Here is a 13,588-nt window from a genome sequence, read left to right on the forward strand (position 1 = left end):
CCACCTGAATTTCGAGAGCGCGCATACCATCTGCCCTCAAAGATTCCACCCGCGATCTCAACACCTCGGTGGAGATCGGGGGAAACTGAAGGCTCTTGTGGCTCCTCACACTGTGGCGAGAGAGGCGGCGAAACCTCGTTAACGCTCGTCACATCAACTTCCTCGGAGGACGCAGCGTCAAGCCCTCGTCTCGGGGGGAAGAGTACCGCTTCCGAACCGCGAGACGGGGCGCCAGATCTGGTGGATACGGGAGGAGATAGTTTCTTTTCTCTTCTCTTCTATATGCCCGCCAGCCAGATCAGCCTTTTTTTCTACGAGCCCAACGAGCGCAGCCGCCGCTCTGCCTCGGCAGAGTGGGGCTGGCTTTATTTGTGCTTGTGCAACACTAGAGTTTACAACGCTCATCACCGTCTTTCTCATCCACCTCCTCGGTAGGAAGACAAGCGGGGCGTCGAGCCCTCTCTCTGGGGGAAGAGAACCGCTTCCGAGCACAGAGAGCGGGCGCTGGATCTGTTTTGATGATCCATTTGCGAGCCGTGCGAGCGCAGCCACCACTCTATCTTTCTTTTGCACAAAGCGGGGCCGACAGCGCGTGGAGAGCTCGCTTTCCTTCTATATATATTGGGGCGACAGAGGCGGCGAAACCTCATCAACGCTCGTCACGTCAACCTCCTCGGAGGAAGACAGACGAAGCGTTGAGCCCTCGTCTCGGGGGGGAAGAGACCGCTTCCGAACCGCGAGACGGGGCGCCAGATCTGACAGATACGGGAGGAGATAGGGACATTCCCGTCTCACTCTCATCCGCCAAATCAGCCTATGAGTCCCACGAGCGCAGCCGCCGCTCTGCCTAGGCAAAAGCGGGGCCAGCACCACGCGGGGAGCTCACAAAGGCTCCCTCCTCGAAGAGAGCCCTCCGAGTGCGAAGTGCTCACAGTGCGGGCAGTCAGCTCCCTCGAGAGCCGCTGCCGCGCGCTCCGCACTCGGGTAGATCACGCACAGGTCATGTGTGTCCCCACTCGTAATGTAACACAGGCAGAGGACTAGCACACCATCTGAAACGCGATCTAGGATCGCCCCCTGTTTTGGTCTTAGCTTTAGGGATGTCTACTTTCTTTTTTCAGGACATACAACACTAAATAAGACTCACAAAACAGATATGGACTGACAACACACAGAGCGCTTGCTGAATGACAGAAAGCTGACGCGGGCGCCGCCTCACGTGCTTATATACTTCCTGGTCGTGACGTCACCCCGCCCGTGACGCTTCGCCCTTCTATTTGGACTGATTACATACGATATTCAGAGCGGAATGAGGCTGAGAGCGTTCCCATAGCGTCTTTGGAACGCAGCTCGACGTTCCTGAAAGGGAACCAAATGGATTAACAAGTTTAAAAAGATGACTTTTTAATCACTTCCTAAAGTTGACAATACAATTTCAGACCTCTCTTATAGAAGTAGATAGGAGCTGTTTCTAGGAGCTGTTTTCTACATAGAAAATAACTAAAAAGGTGTTTGTGAGATGGCTGCTTAAGAGCCATAATGTGTAGTGTGTCATTTTGTTTATTGGGTGAAGACATTTGTCGACCTCCGCCCTGAGTGTTTGTGTGTCTGGCCTCTGTTGGGAGGCTCATTGCATTAGATTGCTTTTGAACACATGCTGTCCAGCCTTATGGCCGTCTCTTACAAGTTTCTTTATCTCTCTTCCCTGTGCCTGCTCTGTCTCATTATCTCTCCTGTCTTCCTTTCCCCCCTCACTTTGTCTTATTGTGTCATTGTCAACTACCAGCATGGCTTGATTTGTAATGATCAAAATATTTATTTTGCTAGTTGAGAATTTGTTGTACTCTTCACCTTGTATGAGCAGTCATGGCCATGTTTTTACTTGAGTGTATGGTGTCAGGATATAGCTTAAGGAATATTTCACCCAAAAAATGAAAATTTGCTGAAAATGTACTCACTCTCAGACTATCCAAGATGTAAATGAGCTTCTTTCTTCATCGGAACAGATTTAGAGGAATGTAGCATTACACCGCTTGCTTACCAATGGATCCTCTGCAATGAATGGGTGCCGTCGGAATGAGAGTTCAAACAGCTGATAAAAACATCAAGCAACGCCAGTCTATACAGTATAATGTTTTGTGAGGGAGACAGACAGATAGTCAGTATCTTTTGGTTTACATCACAGCTGTGAGTGAACCACGATTTGCTATTTAGCTGCAGGTGTTGCTTATAATTAGCGGTGGGGCATTCTCATTCTAGAAATCTTCTGATTGGACAAAATTTCTGTGTAGTGCAGGATAAGTAATCGTTTTTAGAACATATCTGAGTACTGAAGTGTTTGCAACATTATGGGAATATGGTATAGTTTGGGTAATTCAGTAGTCTGTGAACAGGAAAAGGAGGCTTGTTTAATGCATTTTTTATCACGGCTAACTGTGAAAATATAAAACATTTTCTGCAGTGGAATAGATATAGGTGTATATCTCTCAGCATGCTTTTCAGCTTGTTTTCAAGGTTCTTTCATTTATCATAATACTACTTCGATCCTACTCCTCTGACCTGCAAGTGAAAAGCTTTTTTTTTTAGTTAAAGTGTCTGTCTGCTCTTTTGACTGTTAGTGTGTCAGACACCCATTTCTTGCCCTGAATTTATTTCAATTAATTTTTCCATCATAATCACTAGTTATTTTTCTGTAAAGATGAAGTGCTAATGCACTCTTTCCCCTCAAGGGTTAAAGTTAAAAGGACCAAACTGCAGGGGCTCGGCAAAACAGGCATTTCTCGGGGCATGCTGGGGGCTGCTTGGGGCTGGGCAGCCTTTCTCACTATTGCATCATGCCAGGCCAAAAAGATTGACTGAACACTTGAAGCTATAGAAATGTCAAAAAAAAAATGAAAAGGTTTAAAAGCTGGTAATATCCATTTCACTCTCTCCTCCTCTTCTCATGCTTTCTGTTTATTTTGAGATCATCTCAATGCTTTGCTCTTCTGAGATTTCACTCTGTTTTTCTATTCTGGTGTATCGGTTGTTTTACTGCCACTCAGTCTTTTCTTTCACTCTCCATCTCAGGTGCGCTAATAGTGGAATATCAAAGAGAACTCAAATCGCATTCGACCTTGGTTGAATGAGGGATTTTTTGGGAGGGAAGAAATACAAACTCACTGCTCAAGGGCATTAGATCACAGATTGGCCCGATGTTCAAAGGTTCAACACTCCGGTTATCATTATATAGTACTTAATTACAGTGCTTAAATTTCCTTGAATCCAGCAGCACTGTTTGTATCACCCCACTTGTCTGAGTTTCTTCTAGACAGGCTGTCATTCTGTGTATTAGTGGTGGGTATATTTCTCTTTCTGCAGGTTACAACAGCAAGCCAGCAGGTTGTGACACGTCTTTAAATGAGTCATTGAATCATTCATTACATTGATTTATTCAAAATGCCAATTTCTTCAGCAACAAAACAAATGAGATTCACTTTATTATTTACTTAACTGATTCATTCAAAACTGCTGATTCATTCAGGAACTAAATACTGTGTATTTCTCAGTGATGCACTCGTTGTTTTTGCTTTGGCTGTTTGTCTATTTTTGCTCAACCAATAAAAATATCCCTGAAGTAAGAGGCAATATTGCATCTAAAATATAACATTTTGTCTCCATACAAGTGCAGAGTAGAAGTATAATGGGTCATCCATTTATTGTCAGTGAATTGTCACATCATGCCAGTATTACTGATTATAATGGGTTCTGTTGGCTTTTGACAGTTCGAAGGTGTTTGATGGAACATCCAGCGTAGACAGCCTTTTGCAATCCACTTTGCTGCTTTTTCATTGTTCTATGTAAACATGCACTATACACAATGCATTCATTGATCGTTGCATTCATTTTTCGTGGCTTATGCAGCATCTCATGCATTTCATAACATTCTAAAAATGCAACACTCAAGTTTAAAGTTTCCTGTATAATATTTTTTAAAAATGCATCTACACACTTTGTTGTTTTCATTCCACTACCATGCCTCTCTTTTTTAAATGCAAAAACACATTCTGTAGCCCCTCAAGCTATTACAAAGCAATGCAGCAATGGCCATGCCGAATGCAGAGACATTGTTACTCAGTATTAAGTTGCTTAACTTGTCTGTTGGAGTACTTTGGAGATATTATACCCTCAGTCTTGCTTTTGAATGCCTGCCTCATCTTGGAGTTGTACTGACTGCAAACTGGATTTGCTCTTTTGACAGTTTTGTAATGCTATATTTTCTTACCAGAGGATATGATTAATAGTTCATTTTTATATTTTTATTTTTATATATATCCCCCTATATTATGTTAAGTTCTATTTATTATTAAATTTATTGCTGTATTCTATCCTTCCAGTATAATCATCTCCTGTAGACCTAGTTTTCTTTTTTTTCCTCATATTTCACCCCCCTCTCCCTGGATCTCTTGCCAGTGTTGGCTCAGAGCTCTCTCATCCTGCATAATATTGCTTCTCAGCCGATAAAACAGCAAGTACAAATCCAGCTCCAGAATCGATGGGCACAGTTATTCCTGTGACCCCTGCCAACCAGCTGGCCACCAGCCACACAATCCCTCAGCCAACATGTGAGCTGACAGACCACTGCAGCCCTGCACTATACCGGCCTCCCCGGGGGCCTGCTGGACCAGACACTGTGTGTCTCTGTGTGTTCAGGTGCATATGTGTGTGCGCTGTGGTCAGACTCTTCCAAAATACCTGCATGAGGTTTGGAACAGCTTCATTTTCCACCAATACCTGCTTCTCATGAACTCAAACTTTAGTGGGTTTTCAAGAGATTGACTGGAATATTTGAGAAGCACTATTCTCTTTGAATATTTTTGCTTTTCATAAATCTGGGGACGCACTAATATTGAAATTGTGTGAAACAGATTTAATAAATTAAATCTAGATATAACAAATATTGTTATGGCCACTATTAAAATATATGTATGTATTTTATGTAAAAAAAAATTCTCTTAGATAAATTTACATGTCAATTTATCTTTTTATATTTCCATTTTTAGAAGACATTTTTACTAAACATTGCGCAGAGAAACATTGCCCTAAATTTCATTTTAAAAAGTATAACCATTTACAACCAAACAACCTGAAACCAACCTGAAACTTGCAAATGTTTCACAATATTTTGGGATGTATTCCTTCCTGGCATTTTCTTTATACTGTAAATAATTTTTTTCCGGCTGGTTGGGAACGTGGGCAGTGTAGTTGGCAGGCTGTATTTCGGCCCTCTGAGCTCACAGTAGCTTTATTCACATTCAGATCACGCAATTCTTATTCTCTGCTGTGAGCTCATATAAAACCCCCAAAATAAAACGCTGCTAAAACATTTAGTCTGTGAGAGATATATAGGTCAGTTTCATGCTTAATTCTTATTCTTGCGTAATGCATTACAACATGTTCTTAAAGAAAGTCCCCTTTGTTCCCATCTCATGCAATGCTTTGAAAAAAATATGAATTTCATTAAATTCTTTTCCTGAACTACTGTAGTAATATTAATATACAATTTATTTCAACGTATTTACAATTGTTTATTGCCCTTATATTTCAATCCTGCAAATAACACAATCAGAAAGTTGAAGTACTTTAATGCTAATATTGGTCCCATGTTTTCCACGTCTCATTTTTATAAAATTTTCTAATACCTAAAATCCCTCTTCTTTTCAGTGCAACAATGATTATGTTCCTGTGTGCGGCTCCAACAACGAAAACTATGAAAACGAGTGTTTTCTGCGGAGAGACGCCTGCAAACAGCAGACCGAGATCCTGGTGGTCTCTGAAGGATCCTGCCCAGCCGGTACGTTCAGTCGTGTGTTTGGTGTCTCTTGAAGGTTAATCCACAGCCTAATCATTTGCCCATAAAATGTGAGTATGAGGTTATCAGATTGAGCAGAACTGCAATTTACTCATCCCTCAGGTCTGAATGAGACAGCGACTCATATCTGTGTTGTGTTAAACATGTTATACTGTACTATAGCCATACAATACCCATAATACCTTTTATAGGCTAGAACCGTACATTACTGCTTTGTGAAAAGCTTTTACTGTGTTTTAAAACCTGCATTCAGAGCTTTTAAAAGCACAAAGGCTGTTTCACAAGACTGAATTGTTGCTGTATATGATTTCAGAAAAACCTCCCCCCTTTTTCCTCTTATATTAAAGGAGTAAGCAATTGCATGTTTCTGGCAAATCAAAGACCAAATGATACGAGCGAAAGTGTGTTCTGTGGTCAGTAAGATGGTGTATTGCAGAGGCTAAAGCAGATGTTTGGTGCTCTGGGAGCTGCTGAGTCAGACTCCATTAAACAGTGCCTAAACACACTGAAACCTCTAAAAATGATCTCTAGGGAGAGAGATAGTGTGGGAGGCGGGTATTTGTGCTTATAGAGCATCCAGAGAATGAAATGTTCTCCTCATGCGGTATGCAGGTAAAGTCATAATTCAGTCACAGCAGGATGTTGGTTCTCATCTATGCCTGAATGTGTACGAGCATGTACTTGTCTGTAGGTGTTCTGGAAGGTAAAAACTAATTTACTGAAACAATCTGCAGAAAACAAGAAGAGTGTTTGTCTTTGTCTCCGTGAAGCTTGAATGGCGCCACTGAATCATCTCTCATCATCGCTCTGTCTGTCTGAATGCTTTCCTGTCATCTTTTGCTTTTATTTCTCTTTTTATGTTCATGCATTGAATGTACATCAGACCAGTCCAGTTTAGTAAGTACCTCATGGATATAACTCTGAAAACAAAAGCTAAAATTTGTGATCAAGGATGTCATGTTCACATGCTAAGTGCTGCAAAAAGATCACAGTTTTGAATATCTTTCATGGTTTGATGCCATAAACCTCACAAATCCAGCAACTTGTTCTCCATACGTGCATGTAATAGCCTGGTACTTTGTAAACATTTCATTTGTTTCCTTCACGATTAAGTAATCAAATTAACCACATATATCTGGCATTGCAGAGAAAAGTCTCCAATTGAAGATTATTTAATCTTAAGACATTACAATATTGTGACCGTGGACTTACCAAAAAAAATAATAATAAATAAATAATTAAAATATATATACATATATATGTATGTATTTATTTATATATACACTACTTGTATCTTATGTTCAACAAGGCTGCATTTATTTGAATACAGAAAGTAATATAGTAGAATATATTACTATATTACTATTGGATTAACAGCGATGTTCGAGCAGCCTTGTCAGCGTGGACATCTGCCTTTATATCCGGAAACTCTGACGATCACAAACAAGCCAGTTACGATCTCAGGAAATCAATCAAAGCTGCCAAACGACAATATAAAAACAAAGTTGAAGAACAATTAAAAACCAACAACGCAAGAAGCATGTGGCAGGGTATCAATAACATCACAGATTTCAGAGGGAATAAACCAGCTGCTGTGAACATTGCGGCCTCTGTACCGGACGAACTTAATCACTTTTATGCTCGTTTCGAGGCTCACAACACCGCCCACACAGAGCGCGCTCCCGTGGCTGTAGCAGAAGAGGCGAGCGCACTTTCCTTTTCTGTCGCAGATGGAACCCGATCCTTCCGACGGGTGAACATCCGCAAGGCTGTGGGTCCCGATGGCATCCCAGGCCGTGTGCTCCGAGCATGCGCATTCCAACTAGCCGGGGTTTTCACAGACATTTTTAACCTTTCCCTCTCTCTGTCTGTGGTTCCCTCATGTTTCAAAAAATCCACCATTGTGCCCATACCAAAGAAAAATAAAATCACATGCTTGAATGACTGGAGGCCGATTGCTCTGACACCCATCTTCAGCAAGTGCTTTGAGAAACTCATCAGAGACTACATCTGCTCTGTGCTGCCTGACTCACTGGATCCCCTACAATTTGCATATCGCAGAAACCGTTCCACAGACGATGCTATTGCCTTCACCCTGCACACTGCTCTCTCCCACCTGGAAAATAAGAACACCTATGTGAGAATGCTGTTTGTGGACTACAGCTCAGCATTTAATACCATAGTGCCTGCCACACTGGTTGAGAAGCTTCAGACTCTGGGACTAAACGGATCTCTGTGCAGCTGGATCCTGGACTTCCTGACAGGCAGATGTCAGGTGGTCAGAATGGGCAACAACACTTCATCCCCGCTGACCCTCAACACTGGTGCTCCTCAGGGCTGCGTCCTCAGCCCACTCCTGTACTCCCTGTACACACATGACTGTACAGCAACACACAGCTCCAACGTCATCGTCAAATTTGCTGACGACACAACGGTGATAGGCCTGATCACTGACAACGATGAGACGGCCTACAGAGAGGACGTGAGAACCCTGACTAAATGGTGTCAAGAGAACCACCTCTCACTCAACATCGATAAGACCAAGGAGCTGGTGGTGGATTTCAGGAGACAGAGCAGAGAACACATACCCATCACCATCGACATGACACCTGTGGAGCGAGTAAACAGTTTCAAATTCCTCGGTGTTCACATCACTGAGGATCTCACATGGTCCGCTCACACAGATGCAGTGCTGAAGAAGACACACCAACGCCTCTTCTTCCTGAGACGGCTGAGGAAGTTTGGAATGAGCCCCAGCATCCTCAGAACATTCTACACCTGCACTGTGGAGAGCATCCTGACAGGCTGCATCACCGCCTGGTTTGGAAACAGCACTGCTGGCAACCGCAAAGCTCTGCAAAGGGTCGTGCGAACTGCCCGTCACATTGTTGGAGGTGAGCTTCCCTCCCTACAGGACATCTACACCAGGCAGTGTATAAAGAAAGCCCGGAGGATCATCAGTGACTCCAGCCACCCGTCCCACAGACTGCTCTCTCTGCTGCCCTCAGGAAGACGTCTCCGCAGCATCCGATCCCGCACTAGCCGACTGAGGGATAGCTTTTTTCCTCAGGCTATCAGGCTAATGAACAGTCAAAACTAATACACCCTACAGCATACTCCCACCTTACAGTATGCCACGCACTGCACTTTAATTCCAATACAGTTCAAACTGGACTACCAGTACACTACTGCACTGGTAGTCCAGTTTGGATACCATCCAATGCACATCCATGACATTTGCACATCCGGTTTATATATAATCTGCTGCATCTTCGCATATTACTGTGTGTATATAACGTAGAATGTGTACTACATACTGTGTATAATGTGTATAGTAACTGTATGTATGTCTAATAGTACACTGTGTGTACTGAGTATATGTATGTGTATATTACACATTGTCATCTGTATAAGTCTGTACGTATGTATGGTAATGTCTATATGTAAATTGTTTCTGCACTGTCTGGAGCACGCTCTCAAGAATTTCACTCACGAAGGCACATGTGCTGTGGTGATGTGACAATGAAAGTGATTTGATTTTGATTTGATTTGATTACAGTTGATCCAAGATGGCGGCGTGGTCAGACGCAGCGGCTGCTCCGGGTCCCAAAGACGGTGTTTTTATGTCTTTTTTAATGTCGTCTGTTCGTCTCCAAATAGTGTAAAATTACTGCTAACTCACAAGGAAATCACTCCAAAACGCATAAGATCGCCAAAGCCTTTTGGATATCAGCAACGCGTACAAACACCAACTCTCACCGGCGGCTACTGAGAAGCTACGAGGCCTTTGTTTACTGCTGAAGCCGGACCTCGAGACCGCAGCCTCGCCTAATGACGCTACCCGCACAAGGCAGCGTCGCAAGAGGTGTGAGAGAGGACGGAAGCGCGGTAAGCGCGGAGGTATACGAGGTAGGCTAAGAGTTAATCCCACAAGACCGGCTCTTCCAACACTCATGCTCTCAAACGTTCGCTCTTTGGAAAACAAACTGGACTTAATTCAACTCAGTCGGTCTACACAGCATGAGGCAAGGGATTGTTGTGTGTTTGTTTTCATTGAAACATGGCTAAACGACAACATCCCGGACTCCGCCATTCAGCAGCATGGGCTACCGAGCGGACAGAGATTCATCACTGAGAGGTGGCTTGTGTGTGTATATTAACAAAGACTGGTGTAACAATGCTGCGGTAATATCAAAACACTCTTCATCGCTGGTGGAGTTTTTGTTTGTGAAGTGTCGACCATTCTATCTGCCGCGGGAGTTCATGGCCATTGTTTATTGTCGCGGTTTACATGTCACAGTCACCAAGACCATCACCACACATGCCAACCAGAAGCCATGGATGACAGCAGAGGTTCGTGGGCTGCTAAAGACCAGAGATGAAGCATTCAGATCAGGAGATAAAGCAGCCCTCAAAACAGCAAGAGCCAATCTGTCCTGTGGCATTAAAAATGCAAAATGGCCATATGCTCAAAAAATCAACAATCACTTCACTGACAGCAGACACAAGCGGAGCCCGTGGCAAGCCATTCAGACCATCACTGACTACAAGCCCCCGCCACAGGTCTGTGATGATGACACATCCCTCCCCGATGCACTCAACCACTTTTATTCCCGGTTTGAAATGCAGAATGACACACCTGCACAAAAACTGCCCACACCTCCCAACGATCGGGCACTCTGTCTGTCTCCAGCCGACGTAAGGAAGACCCCATCTAGGATTAACCCACGCAAGGCTGCGGGTCCTGACAACATACCTGGTCGTGTTCTGAGAGACTGTGCTGCACAGCTGACAGATGTGCTTACAGATATCTTCAACACCTCGCTGAGCCAGGCAGTCGTCCCCACATGTCTCAAATCCACAACAATCATACCGGTACCAAAGAAATCACCTCTGTCCTGTCTAAATGACTACTGTCCCATAGCACTGACTCCAATCATGATGAAGTGCTTTGAGAGGTTAGTCAACACACTCGACCCGCTCCAGTTTGCATACCGTCCAAACCGCTCTACGGACGATGCAATTTCCTCAACCCTCCACCTGGCTCTTACCCACCTAGAAAATAAAGACTTTTATGTTAGAATGCTGTTCATTGACTTCAGCTCGGCATTCAACAAAATAATCCCACAACAGCTCATAAAAAAACTAAACCTGCTGAGCCTTAACAATTCCCTTTGTAATTGGATCCAGGACTTTCTAACCGGAAGACCTCAGTCAGTCCGTGTCGGCCACAACACCTCGAGCACTACCACATTGAGCACAGGTGCCCCACAAAGCTGTGTGCTCAGCCCGCTGCTGTTCACACTGCTGACCCACGAATGCACTGCCAAGTTCAGCTCCAACCAAATCATCAAGTTTGCTGATGACACAACATTGGTAGGTCTCATCAGCAACAACGATGAAATGCACTACAGAGAGGAAGTGGCACAGCTGGCTGAATGGTGTGGCACTAACAATCTATCCCTCAATGTGGGGAAGACAAAGGAGGTTGTGATGGACTTCAAGAGAAACTCTGTTGACCACCCCCCACTGACCATCGACAGCTCAACTGTGGAGAGAGTCAGCAGCACTAAATTCCTGGGGGTGCACATCACAGAGGATCTCACCTGGACCACCAACAACATGTCACTCTCCAAAAAGGCACAACAGTGCCTACACTTTCTCCACCAGCTGAAAAGAGCAAGTCTCCCTCCACCCATCCTCACCACATTCTACAGGGGCACCATTGAGAGTGTGCTGACCAGCTGCATCACTGTCTGGTACGGGAACTGCAGTGCTGCTGACCGCAAGACCCTCCAGCAGACAGTGAACACAGCTGCAAAGATCATCGGTGCCCCTTTCCCCTCCATCCTGGACATTTTCCTTACACGATGCTCCAGCAAAACCAACAGCATCGTGAAGGATTCCACCCATCCGTCCCACAGTCTCTTCCAGCTCCTACCATCAGGAAGACGGTACCGGAGCATCAGAGCCCGCTCCGCCAGACTGCTCAACAGCTTTTTCCCCCAGGCTGTGAGAGCCCTGAACTCAAACCACCCCACCCCCACTCTGAAACCCCATGCAAACCCCTACCTCCTGAAACATGGACCACCCCCCACCCCAAACCTTACCACACCAAAGAAAAAAACTGTATGGAACTTTTTTGTGCAATTCAAAGTGTGCTACACACAGGTGAGTGTGGCCTGTACAAACCACCTGTAGTAACACACTCTCCTCTATGTGCACTAGACACTTTACACACACTGCTGCGTGTACACTATCCCACAAAATACTCAGCAATATATGTATGTTTACGTGCTCGTGCACTACAAATCATCCTGCACTGTTCCACAACCAGCTGCTTGACTCAAAATGTTTCTCTTTGCAAATGTACAGTATTTATGTGAAGCATTCGTATAGTTTGTATTTTTTCTTTTATTTTCTTTTTTTTCTCTTTTTTAGTTTGTATAGGGTAAATATTTATATGTAAGTATACTTATAGTTAAAATCTGTCAGTAGGTTAGTTGTGTATAGGTTTATAGTGTTGTTTTTTTTTACTTCATTGTTGTATGTCTGTATTTATGTAGCACCGTGGTCCTGCGAGGCACGACATTTCATTCCACTGTATGTCCCCACATGTAGCGGAATGACAATAAAGCTCAACAACAACAACAACAACAACAGAATTTAATAACAATTTAACATAAATTTTCTATTTGAACATGTTCTAAAATTTTATTTATTCCTGCAAAGCTGAATGCTCATGATGCTCCATAAATCATTCCAATAGAAACATTTCTTATTATCCTTACTTTTACTTACTTACTTTTGTCATTTAGCAGACGCTTTTTCTCCAAAGCAACTTACAAATAAGAAAAAGTAACTAAAACTAAAGGTTACAACTCTATAAATACTATATACCCACATATGTAAGGAAATAAAGAAATTAAATAAAATTGACACATACATATAACAACATTTCAATAAACATATAAATGAAAAAACTAAAATAAAAAGCGATACTTCTATCCCTTGCCGGTGTCCCTGGCCGGTGGAGTCGCACGGTAGAGTTGATGGTCTTTACACTCTTCGGTCTTCACACTAAGAGGGCTTCACACGATGACTGCCGCGGTATAATAACCTTTTCTATACCAATCCAACAAATCACCATTTCAATTCAGCTGGACCCACTTTCCTGTTTATCAACTAAAAATGGCCAAGCAAGTGCACACACTGACAAGATACGCGATACAGTATGAGACCAAACGTGATTTCAGCACCTCTCAACACAGTAAATAAAAATAAGCGTTTCCTAGCAACGGCAAATGCGCTAAACACTGAGACAAGTAAATACACTTACGAGCTGATTTTAAACTTCCGCTGATAGACTGCTTCTCTTAAAAACTATTTAATTACACTGCCTTCTGCTGGCGCTTGAACCCACTTTCTTGTTTATCAACTAAAAATGGCCAAGCAAGTGCACACACTGACAAGATACGCGATACAGTACGAGACCAAACGCGATTTCAGCACCTCTCAACACGAATCCATTATGAATACAGTTGTGCTGCTTAATATTTTTGTAGAAACAGTTATTCTTTGATTAATAGAAAGTTAAAAAGAAAAACATTTCTAATCTTTTATGTTACTATAAATATCTTAACTGTCACTTTTGATCAGTTGAATGCATTCTTGCTAAATAAAAGTGTTCAAATATTAAAAAAAAAAAAAAATCTTACTGACCTCCAAAAGTTTGTA

General features: G+C 43.1%; 1 protein-coding gene across 1 annotated transcript in view; it reads left to right on the forward strand.

The window, feature by feature from the left end:
- The window catches only part of LOC306876893 (tomoregulin-2-like), an 80,436-nt gene that overhangs the window by 23,622 nt on the left and 43,226 nt on the right, over positions 1-13,588 (forward strand). Inside the window, exon 3 of the mRNA XM_079428343.1 lies at positions 5,704-5,833. Within this exon, the coding sequence (XP_079284469.1) occupies positions 5,704-5,833 (130 nt within the window). The remainder of the gene's footprint in view (positions 1-5,703; positions 5,834-13,588) is intronic.

The sequence above is a fragment of the Barbus barbus genome (genome assembly GCF_936440315.1).
Source record: "Barbus barbus genome assembly, chromosome: 11".
Classification (NCBI taxonomy): Eukaryota; Metazoa; Chordata; class Actinopteri; order Cypriniformes; family Cyprinidae; genus Barbus; species Barbus barbus.